The 23,311-nt window shown below is 43.5% G+C and overlaps 1 protein-coding gene across 1 annotated transcript; it reads right to left on the bottom strand.

The window, feature by feature from the left end:
• Positions 1-9,511: 9,511 nt before the first annotated feature.
• IFT22 (intraflagellar transport 22) lies at positions 9,512-17,531 on the bottom strand. The gene is made up of 5 exons (XM_079780527.1): positions 17,392-17,531; positions 13,156-13,232; positions 12,938-13,027; positions 12,410-12,612; positions 9,512-11,507 (listed from the first exon to the last, which is right to left on the bottom strand). Exons 1-5 carry the CDS (start codon positions 17,428-17,430, stop codon positions 11,359-11,361), a joined length of 558 nt encoding a protein of 185 aa, XP_079636653.1. The 5' UTR covers positions 17,431-17,531; the 3' UTR covers positions 9,512-11,358.
• Between the last annotated feature and the right edge of the window lie 5,780 nt (positions 17,532-23,311).

Here is a 23,311-nt window from a genome sequence, read left to right as displayed (position 1 = left end):
AAAGATGGCGGTTAATTTGCATACACCGAGGGAGGAGTGAAGACTGAAGACAGCATAGAAGGAAGAGGGAGAGAAGGCAGAAAGCAAGGCGGCTGTGGGAGGGAAAGCGCGGGCGGGACGGGCGGAAAAATGTGAGGCAGCAACAGAAGGGAAAGCACGGGGCAGCAGTGGCAGGAGGGAAAGTACAGGGGGGGGTAGCGGCTGCGGGAGGGAAAGCGTGAGGTGGGGGGCAGAGACGGCGGGAGGGAAGGGAAAGCACCAGGCGGCGGCGGGAGGGAAAGCGCAGGGGGCGGGAGAGGTGGCAGTGGCGGGAGGGAAGCCCGCCGGAAGCCCTGTTCTTGCAGGAATCTTCCTGCAACGGGCCTTTAGTTGTTACATATTTAATAAAAAAATCTTTAAAGAGAAAGTCCTTTATAATCCTACTTCCCAAGATAATGTAAATTTTTTTAAAAAATATTTTTTATTATTTTTACAGAGAGGAAGGGAGAGGGATAGAGGGTTAGAGACATCAATCAGCTGCCTCCCGCATACCCCCCACTGGGGATGTGCCCGCAACCAAGGTACATGCCCTTGACCGGAACAGAACCTGGGACCCTTTAGTCCGCAGGCCGACGCTCTATCCACTGAGCCAAACCAGTTAGGGCGATAATGTAAATTTTTAAAAATTAATTTTATTAAAATTTTCTTTTCAGCTTTATTGAGATATGAAATTAAGTTATGTATATTTAAGGTGTACAGGTTGATTATTTCAAATTAAATTTTGATTCATTTTGGTAAAATAGTTATTTTTGAAAATTAAATAAGTTTGATTTATATTAAAGTAAATATAATTTGGATTTATTGATATGATCATATTTTCTGAATTTTCCCCTAAATGTTCTAGTTTCAAATATTCTGTCTAGTTGTTCTCAACAGTTATCAGAACAGCCCAGAAATTCCAATTTTTAAAAATCCAACCTACCTCTCCCAGTTGGCTTCTGAAACCTGGAAACAGTACCCAAATCCTTTGTTAGTACACTTGTATTAGTTTTCTTTGCTGAGTAACAAATTACTCTAAAACTTAGCAACTTAAAGTTGAATAAGCAACATGTGTTCATTGCAAAAAATAGTCTACACTAATAAAAGAAAAATGCTAATTGACCGTACCTCACATGAATATCCTGTCTCTGAGGGTGGGAAATGGGGAGCAGCTGAGCTGGGTGGTTCTAGCTCAGGTCCTTTATGAGGACAAGGCCAAGATGTCTGCTGAGACGGGGAGTTTGTTCAAACTCTGGGTTTGTGTCTCCAGAGATAACAAGTTTGCTAAGAACATAATGTGGAAAGATCACCCACCTCGGTCCCACGGTTAGTCTTTCAGTAAGAAGGTAAGCAGAGGGGTACAGAGCCAAAGCCCTTACTTTTCAGTTTCAAGAAGAGGGTGGGTAAGAAGCCCAGGAACGGACAGTGCAGCCGGCAATGTGAAACCCGGATTTGATTCTGTATTGTGGAAGAACGTGTATTTTAGTTTCTGTAGAGAATGATTTAAAAATTGAGTGTTTAAATAATACTTTAAATGAAGCATATCCAGGTAAGAATGAGAATGTCACAGGAAAAAAAACAAACACCACCCAAAAACCTCTAGGAAGTCATCCAAGACCTAATTTATGTCCCACAGGTAAAAAGGCAAGAGCTAAGATGAAGAGAAAGACAGTGTTGGGTCAACATAGATTTGGTCTTTCTTTGGAGGAGGACAGACCCCTCCCTATTCTCATACATCCGTTCTCTCTTCTCCTAACTGCTGGACTGGTTCATTAAGTTCTCTCTCTCCAGTATGCGCTCCATCTCCTCTCCAATGCCCAGGTGCTTGTCCCAGTCCCAGCACTGCAGCTCCCAGGGCAGAATGGCCAGGAACTTCTCCAGCACCAGCAGCTTCAGGTTCAGTTCCTTCGAGTGCATCTCAGGCCTCAGCCACCGGCAGCAGAGTTTCTGGGGACATGGCAGAACCTCAAGGGATCCCAAACCTCCTGGTCTTAGAACTATCTGAAGTTCTAAGGACAGGCCAGCTCGTGCTGGAAGATTCCTTGTAGCAAGGTCTCTTCCCTACCCCCCTCAAGTGGTCCTCTGCCTCTACCTTCATCGTCAGAATTCTGTCCTATTTTTGAGGGGTCTGGGTGACCAAGGACACAACTCCCTCTCCCCCTTAATGCTTGATCATTCTTAACTGGAGAAGTCCCCAACAAGGCTCACTTGTGCAGGGAAAGATTAAGTTTCAGGTAAACTTCTCATGAGCTTCTTTATATTTAGGCACTTTCTGAAAACCATAAAATCCATTAAAAAATTAAAAACCCGATTATAGAAAATTTCAGTCCCATTAAAGAGAATACAATAATACAATGAACTCTCACATATCCATCACACAGCTTCCATAGCTCAAGGTCCCTTATTTTCTGCCATTCTTGTTTCTTCCACGTCCCATCACACTTCCTATGTGTGTGTAGTACTTTAAAGCAAATCCCACACAGTATACACAGTATATCTTTTTTCTGATAGATAACTCAGTATGTAGTTCTAGGAGTTAAGAAAATTGCACTTGAAAAAAAGATTTTTTTGGTTAATTCTCACCTGAGGATATTTTTCCATTGATTTCTTTAGAAAGAGTGGAAGGGAGAGGGAGAGACACAGAGAGAGAAACATCTATTGGTTGTCTCCTGTGCGTGCCCTGACCAAGGGCCAGGGATCAAGCCTGCAAGGGAGGTAGTGCCCTTGACCAGAATAGAACCTGGGACCCTTTAGTCAGAAGACTGATGCTCTATCCACTGAGTCAAACCGGCCAGGGGTACACTTGAACTTTTTTTTAAAAAAATGTATGATAGTAGAGAGAATAGTTTAGTGATCTCCCCGTACCTATTTCCACTCCCAATAATTATTGACACCTGGCTAATTTCCTTACATCTGCTCCCTCCTCCCTCCACTGGGTATTTTTCAAGCAAATCTCAGACATCATTTCACCCATATAGTCTACAGTATGTGTTCCTAAAACTATTTTCCTTTTTAAAGCGCAACCCCAATAGCATTATCCCAACAGAATATTTAAAACAAATCCTTAATATTATCAATGTTCACATTTTTGTGATTTTTAAAAAATTCACAATTTTATGGTTGTTAGAATCATGATCCAAATAAGGTCTACACATTGCATTTGGTTGATAAGTCTCTCAGTCTACAGGTCCACTTCTCCTTAAATTATTTTTGTCTTGAAACTTGAAGTATTTCCGCTGTTTGTTCTTAGAACGAAAAGACAAATGCTTGAGCACCTGTTCTGTGATCCGCCCTGTGCTTTGTGCTGGAAATACAGGCGTGAGCGGACGGCCAGGGCCTGACTCTCCATCTGGGCAATGCCTCCGTTCCCTCTGGGCCTGGTGCCGCCCTGTAACCGAAGTGGATGGGGCTGGATGTTCTCTACTCAAGGCTCCCCTGTGACTCACAGGACCCCCTCATCACTGTCATCCACTGTAGGATCTACGCCGGCCGAGCACAGTCCCTGGAACTCTCGCCACGACCCATCCGAGCGGGGCCGGCGCACGGAACGACACTCCGCCTTCCCAGGAGGCCGTCCACCTGCCCAGGTGCTCGGAGGCCCAGGGAACGCCAGAGGAGCCTGCCCCAAACGCAGGAAAATCCTCACCACCCGCAGGGCGGGTGGGCTGCGGTCTGCTCTGACCGCGGAGGCAGCGGTACCGGTAGCGGCTCGGACCTCCGGGGCGCGGGCCCGACCCCGCCCAACTGCTATCCTCGGAGTCCCCTGCGGAGGGCCGTTAGCCACGGGCTCGAGGCTCTACGACCTTTCTGTGTCCTGGGCCAGCAGGTGACCGTGCGCAGAAAGCACGCCCTCTCAATCCCCGCACCAAGGCGCCTGGGTCACCCAGCCCTTGGTGCTGGGGCCAGAGGAGGCGGAAACACTCGGCTGGGCGGGAGCTCCGGACTACATTTCCCAGGAGACTCCGGACACAGTACACTTCCGGTCGTGCGGCAAAAAAAAAAAGTAACTTGGAATTGCCACAGAGACAAATCCCCGGGTTTTTGGGTTTCTGAAGCCCTTGAACAGAGGGGCGAAGACAGAGAAGAGGGATGAAGTAGGGAAGGAGAATGGGAAATTTGGTTGTAAAGCAACGTTAAAGAGCACAACCCCTTCTGTTTACCTTTTTTGTTTCCACGGACGCTCACGGTTCGCACGAACATCGCACAGCCCTCTGGGTAATGCAGGCGACGTTGCCTTAAGGACTGTGGGAAATGTAGTCACTGATTAACTGTCACTACAATGTAATACCATCACATAGACTTATAGCTGACCGTTGAAATATATCGCGGAATTCTCTTTTAAAATACCACAATTTTATTTCTATTTCCCTTTAGAAAAGAAATCCTTGTGGTTTTCACAATATCCAAACTAAATCCATTGTGCTCACTTAGGCCTGAGTATGTTCAGATAACTGACACGTCTGACTATGGCTTTGCACCAGGCCCGCATTCTGTCCTGAGCGGCAGTACAGAGTCACTGCTACCATACAGGTGAAATTCTTTCATTAGCACCATCAGTATAACGCGCAGGTCTGTGTTAATCACGAGGGGTAACCTCTTTACCAGGATATTACTAGAACCTTTTGCTAAGGTAGTAACAGGAAAATGCACCTGCGATAAGCCAGGTTTGCTGAGCAAAGGGGATAAAACCCTTTCGTCTTGTCCACCCAAACAAGTTTTACCTCCCTAACATTTACGGAATCCGTGCCTTTCTCTTCATGCCAACACCCCATGCTGTATTTCAGACACTGCATTTCCTGATCAACCTGCTCTCAGTCTTGTTTCCTTAAGTTTGTTCTCCTCACTGCCACCAAAGTAATTGTCACTGCTCTGCTTAAGGCTCTTCATTGGCTAAAATAATCAAGTTCACAATCCTTGGATGGCCTACTGTCTCCTGTTAGTCTTCTTATACATAAGAACCATCCTTTAGGTCAGCGATTTTCCAAATGGTGTGCTGCAAGAATTTTTAAAACATGCATTACCTGACCAGTCAGAGGCATTGACCTCTTTTCCTTAGATTGTAAAAAAAGAATACAACAGCCAATACATCAATAGCCATCCACTGTGAATGAATTAAAACTATAACTACTTTTTTTTGTCAGATTAGCAAAAAGTATATTTTGGTGTGCCGCATAATTTTAGTAATTAATTTATGTTCTCATGAGATGAAAAAGGTTGAAAATTGCTGCTCTACAGCATGGATGGACCTGGAAAGCATTATGTTAAGTGAAATAAGCCAGGCAATGAAAGAAAAATACCACATGATCTCACTCATTTATGGAAAATAAAGAACATTATAACCTGATGAACAAAAAGATAGATACAGAGGAAGTAAAGCACCAAACAGACTGTCAAATTACAGCGAGAAGGCTGGAGAGTGTTGGGGCGGGGGGGGGGGGGGGGGAAGAGATCAACCAAAGGACTTGTATGTATGCATATAAGCACAACCAATGGACACAAGACACTGGGGGTGGGGTGGGATGAGGGCATGCGACAGGGGTAGGAGAGCCTGGGGGGGAGGTCAATGGGGAAAAAAAAGGAGATATATGTACTACTATATGTAATACTTTAAACAATAAAAAAGAAAAGAAAATCACTGCTCTAGATGGTTCTTCATCTCATGTGATTGATGCTTTAAAGCTATTGTCATTATTTTAAAAAAAATCCGGGGCACAAATATCTGCTTTTAACAGTTCCACCCAAAAGAGGGTGATAAATTCCAAATGTAGTTAGATTTGCAAAGTATTCTCTAAAAGTATTCAAAATAGGTTTCTATAAGTAGAGACCAAGTTCCTCATACTCTGATAAAATTAGAACTTCATTCCTCTGAACAAAATATTTTATTACATGATAAGGTTAACTCACACCTAGGTGTTTTCTAGGCCTTGTAAAGTCACACAAAAGATTAAAAATGATAGTTATTGTATAAAGTACTTATTACAAAACTCCAGTAAGACTATAAATGTAAAATAGATGATTTTTAACACAATATTTGAAATGTCTAAGATCTATAATTACGATACAAAGAGCAGTAATTGTTGAATCATACTGAAGCTTTAGAGAAGGGAGACATTCTTCTCCTTCTCCTACTTTTTTTTTTTTTGCTGGCTGCTTGTCGTTTATTTTCCCTTGGTGCAAGGCACATGTTTACAGGGTGTTAGGAAGGCTCACATGTGGCTTGAATAGTAAAGAGCAGGGCTCTCTCAACTTCCTTTTTGGTGTTTTGCTACTAAAGAACCCAATTGCTTCTGCTTGCTGCAGCCTGCCTTGTCCATGGGGTGGGGTTAGGACAGAGGAAGAGGGTGGTGAGAGGAGCTTAAAGGAGACTAGAGCCTCTGGAAGTCTGGTGGCTGGTGGCAGCCACTCAGGATGGGGGCCCAGCACTGGCTTTGTCAGACTGGCCATCAGGCTGCTTCCTTGTGGCTTTCCCGAGCCAAGTCAAAGGTGATCATGCTGCTTGAGGCCTGAGGGGATTCTGCATGTTCTGAGGACTCCAACACTGTGGCCATGAACAGGAGAGGGGGCATACTTTTAAAGGCTATCAAAAAGCCTAGATAGGAATGAACTGTGGAGAGCAGAAAGATAGATGAGGTGTGCGCACATCAAAGCATTAAAAACTTCCCCTTTGAAGTGGGAATACTTGGAAGACACACACTTTCCATTGGCTTTTAACTTAGGTAGGGAGAATGGCCGGTATCATAAATGTAGAAAATTTAAATGATAAAGCAGTTACGAAGTCATATCAAAAATATGTTATCTATTCTTAACATTCAAAAGCAGAATTTCCTCCCTCTTCATTTATTTCATTTCTTTGGTTTTGGTGTTTAAAATGTGAAATCATTCATTTCTTGCTCAAGGAGAGAGTACATTTGTTGAGAAAGCATCAGCCAAGGCCAGAATATGTAATTCTCATTAATCAAGTAAGGGAGGCTGAAGTCAAGATTTAGGAGAGCCACAGTGCAGAGTAATTTTCTTTTTTAATACTTTTTAAATTATTCTGCTGAATATTTTATTTTTTAATTACTTATTTATTTTTATTTCAGAGAGGGAGAGATAGAAACATCAATGATGAGAGAGACTCATTGATAGGCTGCCTCCTGCATGCGCCCCCCCACCCCCCGCAACTGGGGACTGAGCCTGCAACCTGGGCACGTGCCCTTGACTGGAGTCAAACCTGGGTCCCTTCAGTCCACAGGCCAATGCTCTATCCACTGAGCCAAACCGGCTAGGGCCAGAATAATTTTCTTAAGGTACAAACGCAATTACCTTCTCAACAGGTATCAGGAATACTGTTTTTGTATTAACTTGTATATGTGTCCTCAGTTACTACAAAGCTCTCCTCTTTGTTATAACAATTTAGCGTACCCTACTGTCGTAAGATACCCTACTGACATAACCGTCTTCTGGTGTTCCCCAGAAAGTATAACGGTCTCTAGGAGCTTTCCTGAACAATTTTGAGATATGAGCATTCAAGTTGCAATGTAAGTGAATAAGTCATGCTTGACTTAACTACAGATAGAATTCCAGAATACTACTTGGTCATTTGATTGGTTCCAAGAAATATGATGCTCATTCTATCGGCAATATACTTGGCAAACCACTTTCACCTTAAAAAATGGTAATTTGGCCGAAACCGGTTTGGCTCAGTGGATAGAGCGTCGGCCTGCGGACTGAAAGGTCCCAGGTTTGATTCCGGTCAAGGGCATGTACCTTGGTTGCGGGCACATCCCCAGTAGGGGGCGTGCAGGAGGCAGCCGATCGATGTTTCTCTCTCATCGATGTTTCTAACTCTCTATCCCTCTCTTCCTCTCTGTAAAAATTCAATAAAATTAAAAAAAAAATGGTTATTTGCCTTGCTGTTGTTGCTGTGGCTGTGTTGCTTTACTAGGTTTAGTCTCAGAGGGTGACACTCAGCCATATCCACTTGTGGACTCTGTCCAGATGGTGGAAAGAACAGGGTCCAGTCCTGTCCCTAATTCACTGGATCATCTTGTTGTCATGTTCTTCCCCCTAACCCGCTGCTCCTTTTCCACCAATGCCTCAGTGAATGGCATCTGTGGTAGGCTGAATAATGGCCCCAAAAGATATCTGGTCCTAATCCCTGGAACCTGTAAATGTTCCTTTTCTTGGAAAAAGCATCTTTACAGATGTGATTAAGGATCTTTAGATCCAGAAATTATCCTGGGTTATCTGAGTGGACCCTAACTGCAATTACAAATGTCCTTATAAGGGAGTGAAAGAGGGAGATAGATTTGAGTCAGATACACAGAGAAGGCAATGTGAAGAGGGAGCAGAGATTAGAAGATTCTGGCCTTGAAGATTGTAGTGATGCTGCCACAAACCAAGGAGTGACAGCAGCCACCTCTATACTTGTCCTCCTTTCAGTCCAGCCCACATGCTGCCATCAGGGGGGGCGTTTCTAAAACAGATCTGACCACATGGATCTGTAGTGAAAATCTTTCCATGGCATCCTTATAAAAGAAAGAATAGTTTATTGATTTTTAGAGAGGAAGGGAGAGGGAGAGAAATATCAATGTGAAAGCACATTGATCAGATGCCTCCTGCACACCCCCTACCAGGGATTGAGCCTGAACCAGGCATGTGCCCTTGACCTGGGATATAACCAGCAACCTCCTGGTGCACAGGACGACGTCCAACCAACTGAGCCACACTGGCCAGGCTCAATGGCATCTTAATGCCTGTAAGATGAAACCTGGACTCCTGAGAGGCCCTCTAACATCTCCTCCCTGACTTCTCCTGACACTCCCCTCCCCTGCACACTCATACCCACTCACCTCCATTTCCCTCACCCACGCTCTCACTAATCCCCCACACATAATCTCACTGTTCCACACATTCACTTGAGTAATGTTAAACGGAATTTCCTACATAACTAGGCTATGTATGCATCTGTGGTTTTCATATGCATTTTCACATATGTAATACAAAGAAAGAAACCTTATCTCAACCATATGCTAACAGATGCATGGCAAAAATCATTATAGTTCTGTAAGCCCGGCCAGTGTGGCTCAGTGGTTGAGCATCTACCTATGAACCAGGAGGTCATGGTTCGATTCCCATTCAGGATACATGACAGGTTTGTGAGCTCAATCCCCAGTAGTGGGGCATGAAGGAGGCAGCTGATCAATGATTCTCTCTCATTATTGGTTTCTCTCTCTCTCTCTCCTCCTTTCCTCTCTGAAATCAATAAAAAATATATCATAAAAAAATAGTTCTGTGAAATCATAAATCAAAACTAGCATGCTAAGGCCAGTAACCTTATTTTATCCTTTCCTTGAAGGACTGATGGTTGAAACCACCTCCCTAAAATTCCACATTTAAACATATGTATATTCCAAATACCATTAAAAATGTCCACCAATAAAAATATATTTCAACCTAAGTGGTTATTTAAAATATCTAATATAACATGCCAATATAAATGGTTATGTGAATTATGCAAATTCCCACAATAAAAAAGTTTAAAAAGTTATAGAAAAATTATAATTTGCCCGTGTCCATTAAGAAAACACAGTTTTTTGTAAGCACACAGACTGCCTCTGACAGAATATGGAAGGTAAGGGTGGGGGCTTCCGGAGAGGGGGAACAGAGCTGAGGGACAGGGAAGACAGGGAGACTTCTTCATTGAATGTCATTTTATAACTTGTGCATGTGTGCCCTATTAAAATAGAAAACAGCCCTAGCCAGTTTGTTCAGTGGTTAGAGCGTCCACCCTGAAACTGAAGGGTCACAGTTTCCATTCTGGTCAAGGCATATACCTTGGTTGCAGGCTGGATCGGGAACGTGCGGGAGGCAACCAATCGATGTGTCTTTCTCACATTGTTTTTATCTCTCTCTCTCTTACCCGCTCTTCCACTCTCTCTAAAAAAAAAAAAAAAAAAAAAAAAAAAAATCAATAAAAAATATATAATAGGGTGAGGATTAACAACAAAAAAGTAAAAAACAGCCTTAGGCAGTATGGCTCAGTTGGTTGAGCGTCATCCCGTGCACCAAAAGGCCACTGGTTCAATTCCCGGTTAGGTGCCCAGGTTATGGGTTCCATTACCTGTTGGGTATGTGCCAGAGGCAACCGATTAATGTTGATGTTTCTCTCTTTTTTTAAAAAATTTTTTATTGGCTTCAGAGAGGAAGGGAAAGGGAGGGAGAGATAGAAACACCAATGATGAGAGAGAATCATTGATCAGCTGCCTCCTGCACACCCCACACTGGGGATTGAGCCTGCAACCTGGGCATGTGCCCTGACCGGGAATGGAACCGTGACCTCCTGGTTCATAGGCTGATGTTCAACCACTGAGCCACGCTGGGTGGATGATGTTTCTCTCTTATATTGATGTTTTTCTCTCTCCCTTCCTCTCTAAAAATCAATAAAAACATTCTAAAAAATAATAAAATAAAAAAACCCACATTTTTCTCAATTCAAAGATATACCAGGGTTGTACTCTGGCCATTAACAGCAATGAAAGCTGTTGGGTTAATTTTTCTATTGAGCTCTGGGATAATCATTAAAGATCAGATAAAAATAATTTATTTTTCTTTCTGAGCTTGTATTTACAGTAAGCTGAGCGTGGAGAATGAATTGGACAGGTCAGCAATGCCAAGAGATAAAGTGACCCTGCCATACATATACAAAGAAAGCTGAGATGGATGGAGGACACAGATGGCTCTCAGAAATGTGCACGGCCAGCCCCAGCGGGAATGAGGCCAACTCAGCCTGGGGACTACTGGTTCCAGGGGTCCCATGCTACAAGCCTTACCAAGTCTTGCACTTGGCGGGAGATGGCCAGTACGGTGCCCACTCACATCTTGACAGAGATCAGGGAGGGAATCCAAGGACCTGCCCTTAGAACAGCTGCCCCACCCCAACAAGGGCACAAACACTGTCCAGACACTCTAATACCACATTAGGGAGAACGTAGAGGAAGTGGATTGTAATATCTTGAATAAATTAAATATTTATTAGAGACTGAACTAACCTGAAAACCTTTAAACCGCAAGAGATGGAGATACAGTGGATTCTTATTATATTCTATAAAGTCACCACAAACACTGGAATAGTAAATACCAAAGCATTGCTCCTGGGGGAATACAGGGTTAGGTTAAGACAGAGAATAGATGGAATGATTCAACTCCTTGGGTGACTGGTACCTTCGGGCAGGTGAGGAATATTTCTTATAGCGCCACAGGGAGAAGAAAGTATCAGTGGCCAGGTAAGATTTCAGATCTGCATGGGGAAAGAAGTTGACCTCACTCGGGATGTGGAAGAGTCCAAAGGAAGGCTAGTTAGGTAATAATTGACATCTCCTCCCGGTCTCTGCTCTCAGACACTGAGTTGATTATGCTTTTTAAATACTTTATGAATTCCATCCGGATCTCTTCAGGGTCATCCTCAAGATTCGAGTGCACCAGCTTCAGCTTGTTCAAGGGTGGTGCTTAAAAAGAAAATAAGGTAATTAGGCATGAACTTTTGCTAAGGGCCATTTCTTGTTCCAAATGACCTGAGTCTTACAGAAGCCAACTTGTTTAACTTTCTAAAGTCCAAAAATAAAGTGTCTTGCTTGACATAATTTAACACAAGAAGGTTTCACCACACTGCCACCTGACAATAGGACGACAACTCTACAAGCCACTGGCAGGTCCTCTTTGTTCTTATACCAGAAAGGAAGACACTGCTGAATATTGTCAGTCATTTTCTATGATCACACTGTCACTTCTGTAATGGTATGTGTCACATGCAAATTGGAGTTTTTCTTAAGAAAAGGCCAGCCAGGAAAAAGTGACAGGTGAGTGGCTAAAGCCAGGTGTTTCCCCTCTTGTTATCTACCTGCTTTTATTTATTTAAAAAAATGTATTTTTATTGATTTCAGAGAGAAAGGGAGAGGGAGAAAGAGAGATTGAAAAACATCAATGATGAGATAGAATCATTGATCGGCTGCCTCCTGCACGCCCCACACTGGGGATCGAGTCTACAACCCCGGCATGTGCCCTGACCGGGAATCGAACCGTGACCTCCTGGTTCATAGGCTGATGCTCAACCACTGAGCTATGCCAGCCGGGCTCTACCTGCTTTTAAAGTGTCTATATCCTGGCCTGGTTGGTATGGCAGATCTTCCAATCTGGTAATTCTGATTTACATGGTGAGAGAAACAAATGCCTAGGACAGCGGTCGCCAACCTTTCGGACCTCACGGACCACCAGTGTTGGCGACCCTTGCCTAGGACGCTCTAGGTGCTCACTAACAGCACACAGCTGCTGCTTTCAAACACACAGAGCAATATACAAATGCCCAATACACCGAAGACAAAAGCAAAAAGGAGAATTGCAGTCTTCTTACATAAAGACAGGTTTCCTTTATCACTTCCAGAACCTGGTTTGTGATGTGCAATTAACAGACACTGAGTATCCTGTAAGAACTGCTGCTGAACAAAACAGGAATACCACATCTCGATTTCCTTCAGGTGGCTTGGGATGTCAGCATTGAAGATGATCACCACTCCATGAGAGTCCTTCATCAGGGCTGGCCAGCAAGACTCGAACCTGCAAGGCAGCAAAGGATTACAGTGAATGTTAGGTAGTTCTGGTTCCTAAGAATGGATTTTAAAAATAATATCTTACTATTGATAATTGATGGATGACTTCCTTACTATTGGTAATTGATGGATGACTTCCTTACTACTGATAATTGATAGATGACTTCTCATTGTATTAAAACCCAATCACTAAAGTTTTAAGAGCAATGCATGTCACCAAACAATTGACCAAGCCCCTAATACATGCTAGGAAGTGTGCTAGGCCAAGGTGCCTGGCTGGCAGATGATTTTTGAATCATTTGATGAAGCAAACCCTCTTAAAGGAGACGTACTTTGGATCGCCGCCACAATCCCATAGCTCAAATTCACACGCTGTGCCTTTGTTGTTGCTGGTAACGTGCGGATTCTCAAACTCCAGGATCCTAGAAGCAGAAAGAGCAGCAGCATCTCTACTTTGGGAATATCATACTTTTGGAATGCCACCAGCACCCCAAGTAGAGGGTGGGTGATGGAAAGGGTCTCTCTGGAACACAGACACTTCAGGGCTCACCTCACTCCTTGAGTTGGGTTGTATTCAGTGATGTCAGAAGATTCTGTCAGGAAGTTGGCCAAAACGGTTTTTCCACTCTGTGAAAATGAAGATAATAAAAAAAATCTTTTCTGAAGATCAGGAAAGCAAACTATAAAGGAGCCCTCCATTAGCAGGCGTGGAACCAGGTGAAATGGAGTGTAGGCCACAGCCACTCTGGGATCGCCAGGGTAGAGGGCTCTTGCTAACTTGCTGTGCGTGATGGGCACAGTGCTCTGGGGCCCAGGGAGCAGGGGATTCCAGTACTGGTCTGCCACTGGGTGACTTTACCCACATGGATTCCCCCAGCTGGTTCTCAGTGAACTTATTTAAACACAGAAACAAAATCATTAATGTGAACGTTTCCTCACTTGCTCCTCCCCACATCTTCAAGAAAAACCACAGTCTGTCAGCGCTCATTATGGAGCCACAAAGGCCAAGAAAGGGGAAGGGAGTTCCTCCAGGTCACTGAGAAGTTCCAAGTCAGAGCTGGGCCTGGCTGGCGATGCCACCCTCCCATGTACGACTGTTTCTAGTTCTAGATAATACATTCTTATTTAAAAAGAAAAAAAAAAGTACGAACAGCCCTCCTAGTCCCTCCTCCCAAAGCATCTGTCTTGTCTATCCATCCCATACCTTCATAACGATGATGTTTTTCAGATCTTTTCTATACATTTACATCATTCATTTAACAAACACTGTATATTCCCGAATATAAAACAATTTTTTTCTCTACCCAAACTATTCCTTAGAAGAAGGGGAATCTCTTATATTTGAGTCCTTATAAAAACCTCTCAAATTATGCTCTCCACTTCAATTACTTTATTTTGAACACCAGCTGCTTGACTAGAATGGTCTCAATCAATGTCAGTTTGGGAGGCTAGCAGACGTCACTGGATAAAATCAGGGGGAAAAATAAATAAAAAGGAGGGGAGAAGCTTAACATTGCTTTAGTAATTTTCCCTGAGGATATGGCCTCACAAATTATCAGTTAACAATAACACAATAAGTGGATATCATGAATATTTTTCTACAGCAGTGGTTCCCAACCTTTTTTGGCCATGCCCCACCTAAGCATCTCTAAAATCCTGATGCCCGCTCCCCCCCCCCCGACATATAATTCTTATTATTCAAAAAGTGAACTCCTATTCACATGGAGGAAGCCTAAAAGGCCATTAACTTGGTCTATACAAGCTTCCAAAGAACATGGCATCCATGAAAGAGAAAAAATAAAAGAAAGGACAGTTGAAGTACTGAGGAAGAAATCACTAAGAAATTGTTAAAAAAAATATTATGAAGGGATATGAAAAAAATAGCAAATAAAGTTTCAAAACATATAATAGAGAACTGAAATGCATAAATATGTCACAATATATATTTATATACTGTATATGAGGCCCCTAGAACCATAAGAAATGCAAAAAATTCACTGTTAATAACTCAATTCTCAAACTGCCCCCCTTAAAAATCAAAATGCCCTCCCTGTGGGGCGTGTGCCCCATGTTGGGAACCACTGATCTACAGGATGAATGAATAAAGCAAATGGCATGATGTTATAGGAACAGTTCTTCGAGCTGGAATACATTTCCAGGAACAGATTCATACAGATTCAAAAAGTGCTATGTCCTAAACTACTTAGGTGGTGTGCTTTGTTAGGTGGTCCAAAAAGTGGCTCTAGTCATAAAGACGACTTGGGTGTCAAAGAAGCAGGTAAGGGGCTTGAAGAAAACTGTCATGAAATGCAAGAATGGAGAACAGTATGGAGTTTCCTCAAAAAACTGAAAATGGAACTCCCATTTGACCCAGTAATCCCACTCCTGGGAATATATCCGAAGAAACTAGAAACAGCAATCAGAAAGGATATATGCACCCCTATGTTCATAGCAGCACAATTCACCATAGCTAAGATTTGGAAACAGCCTAGGTGCCCGTCAGCAGATGACTGGATCAGAAAACTGTGGTACATCTACACAATGGAATACTATGCTGCCATAAAAAAGAAGGAATTCTCATCATTTGCAGCAACCTGGATGGAATTGGAGAACATTATGTTAAGTGAAATAAGTCAGTCAATGAAAGAAAAATACCACATGATCTCACTCATTTATGGATAATAAAGAACATTATAAAATTGAACAAAAAGATAGATACAGAGACAGTAAAGCATCAAACAGACTGTCAAATTACAGGGGGAAGGTTAGGGAGAGATGGGGAGATAAGAGATCAATCAAAGGACTTGTAAGCATGCATATAAGCATAACCAATGGACGCAAAACTCTGGGGGGTGAGGGCATATATGGGAGTGGGGTGGGGGGGGGCAATGGCAAGATATGTACACATATAATACCTTAATAAAAAAAAATAAAAAAAATAAAAAAAAATAAAAAAATGCAAGAATGGAATAAAACAGTATTTCTAAATTACATATAGCTTAATGTACCTTTAAATATGTATATAGCTACATTGATACATAAAACATCATAAAAGTATATTTGTATATTTCATCTATGCCCTTAAAGTTTATATATAAAGTTTATAGTTGGCTAAACCAATTTCTTATGGGGGTGGGTTCTTATGGGAAAATGAAGAAATTGCCTGTTAGGCCCATAAGGTGTTTTTACGTGTCTACCTTGTATCAGAGCTGTTGAATAAATTAGAAAAAGATGAGCCCTGGCAAGTGTGGCTCAGTTGGTTGAAGCATTGTTCTGAACGCCAGAAGGTGGTAGGTTTGATTCCTGGTTAGGGCACAAACCGAGATTGTGGTTTGATCTCTGGTCAGGGTGCATTCGGGAGGCAATCAGTTGATGTTTCTCTCTCATATCGATGTTTGAAGAGTAGTGAGGGAAAGAGAAATGTATATGCAGAAATATATTCTGTTGTTGAAGCTGGGTGATGGGTACTAGGAGTTCATAGTTCTTTCTCTCTTGTATATATTTGAGAATTTCCATTAAAAATATATCTGTGCTTGTTTTGCTTTCATAAATCTCTGCATATCGTTGTTACTTGTCTATTTCACTTAATAATTTATGTCCTGGAGAGTTCTCCATGCCAGGACACACAGACTTGCCTTGTTTTGTTTAACTGCTGCAGACTTCCAGAGTAAGAATGTGCCTTAGTTTATTTAGACATTCTCTTACTGATGGCACCTAGGATATTTCCAGCTTTTCAATACTGAACATGACCCATGGGGAACATGGATAAGTATTCAGCTACTGTAGATTCTGAGAAATGTAAATGCAGCTCTAAAAGGCACATTTTAGATTTTAATAATTTTATCGTCAAAAAAGCTGTTATCAATTTATAGCTCCATCAACAGAATCCTAGAGCACTCATATCCCTGCAAGCATCCGAACCCTGGGTGTTATCAATCTTCTAAACTTTTCTCATCCAATCTGACGGGTAAATGAATGTCATCTTTTTGTTTTAAATTGTGTTCCTGTGACTGTGAAGTTGGGCATCTTCTCACACTTATTAGTTGTATTTCTTGTGTGCAGAGCTTTTGCTCAGTTTTCTATTGAGTTCTCTTTTCTTTACTGATATTTAAACTTTCCTTGTGAACTACCTATTAATTCTTTCTTTGGATTTATTTTGCAAATACTTTCCCTAACCTTTAACTTCTCTATCATTTCTTTTAAGGCTTCTTCATTTTTGTGTTGTACTTAAGAAGACATTCCCTATCTGAAGATTTAAAACGTATCTATTCATCTACTACAGTGTTTTCCAAGTGTGTCCCTGGGCCAACAGCATCAATAAAATGCAAATTCCCATTCATTTACTACTCCCACAGTGTTTTTTTTTACACGTTTAGCTTTAGTCCATCTGAATTTTATTTTTTGTGTATAGTGTGAAGTACACACACAGATTTAATCCCCACTATCACCACCATACATATATTAATAGCTAATTGTTCCAAGACCAGGTAATAGTCCAATCTTTCCTCCTCCTAGTTTTCTCGTCCCACAGTCGTATCCATGAGGGACAACCTCGAATGCAAAGTGAGATCTAGGTTCTGGTTCCATAACGCCACTCGCTAGCTTGGGCCTTCAGGCCTCAGTGAAACAGGGTCAGTGTCTGGAGACGCAGAGTTCCTGGCGAGGCCAGCGGCGCACACCAGGGTGGGCGCGGTGGGACCGGGTTCCCACTTCTTGGGGGGCCGCTCCCGGCGCACCCCCCGCCTCCGCTCGCCGCCCCCGAAGCTGCCCCCGGCCCCGGCCTCACCTCGCAGGGCCCCACGAAAAGGATCTTGGCCTTCAGCATCCCGGCCCGCCGACAGCAGGCCCACCCGAGCCCACTCCAGCGATGTCTGAGACTGCACTGGTGTCAGCACGGAGCGGAAGTCGCCGCGCTGATTGGCTGTCTTCGTTTCCATGGAGACGGGGAGCGGCCCGCGGGGGCCGACGGGAGTGGGCGGGTTCCGGGCGCCGGGGTCTGGGCGCTAGAAAACTCCCGGTTGGACGCGGCGTCCAGCTGGGCGTGGGCTTCTGGCTGAAAGTCGCTGTACGAGGCCCAGGGAGAGGGAAGGAGGGAAACAAAAACCCGGATTCAGACTCTCTTTTGAGCGGGGAGAACGCAGAGCTCACGAGTCTGGCCTCTGTCTTTGTAGGGAGGGTGCGTTTTGCGGATGCTCGATCTGGTATTTCTCGCTATCACTCCGACCGCTCAAACAGGGCGGAGCTGGGTAGGAGCCAGCCCTCTGACGCCTTTATCACTCTGGCCTGTAACTGGCTACGCTGAGGACGGATTTATGAGACCCCTGGCACAGTCTGGAAGAGGTCAAGGAAAAGAGTTTCTGGTTTCTGTAAAGGGACTCATCACTCACCCTCATTTGGGTGATCTGGAGGAAACCATAAGGATAATGTCCTGGCGTGTTCATTGTCAGTGCAGGTGTCTGGGTGCATTGCTCCTAAATCTAGTCATTAGGGCCGTCGTGATAAAAGTGCTGACGTGATAAAAAACAAAACAAAACTAAAATGAACCCAACCTTTACTTTTGGTAGGCTAGTTATATAATCTCTGCATTACAAAGAACTGTTGAGTGAACTGTAAGGAAGAGTGTGCTTCAGTATCAAGATGCCATGAACGAATTGATTGGTTAAATATATAACTTCTGAATGCCTACTTTACAGCAGGTACTCTTCCAGGTACTAGGAGTGTTTCTGTACCTCTTGAACCTACCATTCCAGTAGAGTAGATGGATATTATGTAAATTAATAACATTCTCTCAGGTAGAGACAATTTTAGATAGTGGTAGGTGTTATGAATAAAAATAAACCACTAAAGAGTTAGATTGTGAAAGCCAATTTTGGATGGAATGGTCAAGGCAAGATCTTGGTGCAGAGATGACATTAAAGCAGAAAGCTGAATTAAGAGAGGGCTCAGACAAATGATGTGAGAGGTCTGAAGGAATAGCTTTTCAAGCAGAACAGCGAAGGCAAAAATACTGAGGTGGAAATGGACTTGGCATGTTGCAAGGTCAGCTCAGAGGGCCCATGAGGTGGGTGCAGGAAGAATAAGGGAGAGTGCAGTAGGGGATGCTGTTGGAGAGATCATGTAAGACGTTGGGGATTTATTCTAAGGTGCTGGGAAGCCTGTGCCAGGATTGTATTTGGCTGTGTGTAGCAGAAACTTCAACACAGTGCTTTAACCAAGTGATGGATTTGCTTTTTTCTCAACTAACAAGGAATCAAAGGATGGGCATACAAGAACTGATGCCGCTGCGCAAGGAACAAGATCCCCTCTCCCTTCCTGTCCTGACGCCTTTGGCATAGATGCTCTACCTTTGCTTGTTGGTTTGCTTGTTTGTTTTTTAGGCAAGAACAAATGTCAAAGGATGTGTGGCACTAGAGTCTCCCCTTTTCTCAGGAAAACAGTAGCTTAGAATCCCCATCCAGTGATTTCACCTTATGTCTCATTGGTTAGCACTAGGTCACATGGCTTCCCTAAGTGCAAGGAAATCTAGCGGGTGGGAGGGTGAGGTGGGGAAGCACATTGCTTTTCTTAGCAATGAGGGCAGAGGTGGTGAGGGGAAAGTTGACATTGGCTAGGAAAATGGCTAGCCAAAAAATCATTATGGAGGCTTTCTGAGCAGGGAATTGACAGGATCTGATTTATGTTTTAAATATCTTCCATCATTAAAGCGTTCGCTCTTTTTCTCACTATGGGCAGTTCACACAAGCCAAAAATATTAAACAGTTGGTTTTAGTGTGGTGTACAAGTTTGCTGTATATCAAACTAATTTTTACATGCTTTCAAACCTAAACCTCAAATCACATAATTAATAATTTTCCTGTTTTATTTATTAACTAATTGTGATTCTTTTATTAATAAAAGCTAATGGAAAAGGATCCTTTATTAATCTAATGACTAGACATACATTTAATTTTCCTGCAGTATATGAGTATTTCCTGCAGTACCAAAGTATTAAAATATATGTAGCATTTTATTGATAAATCTATCCCTTAAAAGGAATACTTTTTAGGATGTTGTCATTTTGATGTGAATCATGTAAATGTTGATAATATACACTGTTATACATTTAGTGTTTCAAGAGATTCACTTCATTGCCTTTTTGCCCACGTACATTATGTAACCTATTTGCAGTTGTTTTAAAAAAGTGACATTAAAAGAATAGTTTATGTAGAGAAACATTAGTGGGTGTTATTGTCTCCCCACCTGTACTTATGGGTGTTAGTTCAACTGCTTTGCTAGTTGCAAAGCTATATTGTCAGAGTAAAAGTGTATTTGTGAACTGTATGGGAACTAAACATTAGGAATAACGCAATTTTATTATTTAAAAAAAAGTGATCACAGGCTGCTGTGCGGAGCAAAGGGAGCAACAGTGGACATACTAGTATAGGTACCAGTTAGGAGGGTATTCATGTAGCTTAAGAGAGGGATGATGGTGGCAACAGTGGAGGCCGGACTGGGGACATAGATTGAAGGTGGAGCCAGCAGGGGTTGCTGATGGATTCGATGTTAGGTGTAAAGGAAAGAGAAGTTAAGAACGACGTCCAGGACATTGACTAACATGGTTGTGTGAATGAGAGTATGCCGTTGCTTCCCATTACCAGACGTGGGAAGCCTAGGGGAGGAGCAGTGTGAGGGGGCAGGAGATTTTTTTTTATTTCTTTATTGATTAAGGTGTCACATATTTGTCCTCATCCCCCCATTCCCATCCCACACTCCTCCCCATGGATGCCCCCACCCCCCTGTTGTCCTTAACCATTGGTAAGGCTCGTATGCATGCACACAAGTCCCTTGGTTGATCTCTCCCCCCTCCCCCCACCCTCCCCTACCCTCCCTCTGAGGCCCGACAGTCCGATCGATGCCTCCTTGTTTCTGGGTCTGTTCTTGTTCATCAGTCTATGTTGTTCATCATTTCCCCTAGATGAGTGAGATCATGTGTTACTAGAAATATACTTATAAGAACCGAATGTGAGACGAGCAATAGTAGTTATGCTGACAGGCAAATGAATCAGTCTGTAGTGAGTTTCTTTCTGGACCAACAGTTCTTTTGAGACCCAATTTCAATGTCCACCAGTTCCTTATGTGTACATGTCGGCACTGACTTTTCAGCTCTGGATGGTGGACAAATGGTGGTAATGCAGGTCCGACTCCCTCTGGTTTGGTCTCGGCTGGACCCAGGGGCGCGGCTTCACCCTGGCTCAGGCGTGTGCGGCCTCACCCGGACCCGGGACCCAGCATCACCCGGGCCCCGGGGCGCATGGCCTCACCCGGACCCAGGTGCGCGCAGCCTCACCCGGTCCTGGGATCCAGCCTCACCCGGACCCAGGGGCGCGCGGAGGGGGCAGGAGATTAAGAGTTCTGTGTTTATTATATCAGTTTTGAAATGCCTATTAGTTGTTGAGGGACAAATGGAGCATGAGATTCTGTGTCTTATGGGAGAGGTCAAGACGACAGATATCAATCTGGAAGAGACATCCGTCAGCATACCGAGTGCCATGAAGGCCATGGACCAGGCAGAAACAAGTAGGGAGTAAGTGTTAGCAGAGAAGATAAGTGTAGACAGAGGGTGCCCTGACTGCTTTTGCTTATGGGACACTCTGCTATTTTAGAGGAGAATCCAGCCCAGAAGACCGAAAAAGAACACCCAGAGAAGTGAGGGGGAAAGTAGGCACAATGGCATCATGCAAGTCACCTGAGGACTGTGTCACAAGAGAGGGAGTGATCCCTCTTGTCAAACACTTCTAAGACATCCAGTGAGAGTCAACCATTGATTGTGGTTAGATGGACATTATTGGTCACTTTTTAAAAAGTTTCCACTTAATATCTTTAAACATATGTCCACACATTGATGTAGTTTTATAATTATGGCTAAATATGATCATGTACTTGCTTTCTTTTGGTGCAATCTTTTTCCTTTTTTCTTTTTCCTTTGGCTTCTTTACTTCATCCATGACCTCTCCCCTTCCCTTCTTATAACTTGAAGTTTTGGTTCCAGTGAAGAGACAGATAATGAGTAAACCCCCCAACAGGGAGTCCATGCTAACAATCTTGGATGCATCCTTCAATATTTTTCTTTTTAAAAAAATATTTATTGTTGAAAGTGTTACACATGTCCCCTTTTTTCTCCCATTGACCCCTTCCAGCCTGCCCCTGCCCACCCCTCCTCCCCCGCCCCAGGACTTCACCACTCTATCGTCTGTGTAATATTTTTTTCTTCATACCTCATATAGATCCCAGTCTACATAGCTCTATATACAAACTGATCTCTAACAGTTGCCAAAACGTGACTCTTCTGGTTTTGGCTGAGGCTTTAAAGGCTCACAAAACATGGTAAGTGTCTTCCAGATTCTAGTCCATTTCTATAGAACTTAGCACATCACCTGGAACTTATCAAAGCGTCCTGAAGTTGAAGAGGGAGAGGGAGAATTTCTTTGGAGAGTATGCAATTTGCTCACCTTGGGTCAAGTGAGAGATGAGGCTTCAGAGAACCTTTGGCCCCTGGAATTTGGGCAGCATGAGGATAGGCTTGAGAAGCTGTAGGGAGATCTGGTCTAAAGCAAGAGGGTAGGGAAAGAAAGAGGGTGCACTGGGAGTCACTAAGGATACACACGATTTTCCTAGAGACCTGAGGTGGGAGGGGGTGGGCTTTGAGCCATTTTGGATTTTGCCCGTGAGAACCCCCTGGAGGAGGTGAACTTCCCAGAGAAGGTGGATTACTGGATACCAAAGCTTAGGGAGGACATTGCAAGCCCTTATCAGGGGCAGTGCATTATAAGGAAGCAGTAGTCAGAGCCTGTGTCGTGTAGGTTCCAGGACCCTTAAAATTTCCCCAATGATAGACAAATCAGCAAGGAGCATCTGCTATTGCCAGAGGGCACCAGTGCTGGATTATATCTGCAGCTGTTAAATAAAACCTACTCTCTCTCCTCCTACCTCACCCCAATCTCAACTGTGGAATAGCCTGAAGTAGCCTGGATGGAGACTTGGGGGAGCAGGAGTAGACAAGACTAGCAAAGAGGAAAGAGGATGGCCACGTGCCTTTCTCCTTCAGTCCTACCAGCCTGAAGATTGCCTGGGGCTGAGGGTAGAGATGGGGTAGAGGGTGGTGGTAGCTTTAACTTTAAATAAAACACAGAGTTTTGATTACTACAGTAGACAGGACATCTTATATAATTAAAGGGTAATATGCAAATCAACCAAACTGTAGAATGACAGGTCGGTCGCTATGACACGCACTGACCACCAGGGGGCAGACGCTCAACACAGGAGCTGCCCCCTGATGGTCAGTGCACTCCCACAGGGGGAGCGCTGCTCAGCCACAAGCACAGTGGTGGCTGCTAAGGATGTGCTACTGACTGCTTAGGCCTGCTTCCCCGCAGGCGCCTTGACTGGGACCAGGGTGTGACCCAGGTACGCCCTTGACCTGAATCGAACCTGAGACCTTTTGTTGAGTGGGCAAGGTTGGGAATTAATTTGACTAAACTAACAAAACCCTGTAACTGTGGCAACAAGGTCTGGAGCTTGATAGTCTAGGGATGGTGTGGCAGTTCAAAAATAGCCTCAGGCAGCTGGGAGTGGAAAATGGCTCTTTCCACCTTTTATTCTCTGCTATCATTAGCTTTAATATTTATTCTCATGCTTGTTACCTCTTAAACAAAAGGTAGTTGCTGTGC

The sequence above is a fragment of the Cnephaeus nilssonii genome, assembly GCF_951640355.1.
Source record: "Cnephaeus nilssonii genome assembly, chromosome: 2".
In the NCBI taxonomy this organism is placed as follows: domain Eukaryota; kingdom Metazoa; phylum Chordata; class Mammalia; order Chiroptera; family Vespertilionidae; genus Cnephaeus; species Cnephaeus nilssonii.
Note: the sequence above shows the minus strand (reverse complement) of the source record. Positions and strands in the feature narration are given on the sequence as shown.

Bases quoted from the DNA above. Each gene is read 5' to 3' on its own strand.
- IFT22 (XM_079780527.1), bottom strand. From the start codon at position 17,430: ATGCTGAAGGCCAAGATCCTTTTCGTGGGGCCCTGCGAG. The intron at 13,233-17,391 runs GTGAGGCCGGGG...TCATTTTCACAG, and splicing joins TTTTCGTGGGGCCCTGCGAG to AGTGGAAAAACCGTTTTGGC. The intron at 11,508-12,409 runs GTAAGAAGACTG...TTTCTTTTTAAG, and splicing joins TAAAGGAAACCTGTCTTTAT to CACCACCCTTGAACAAGCTG.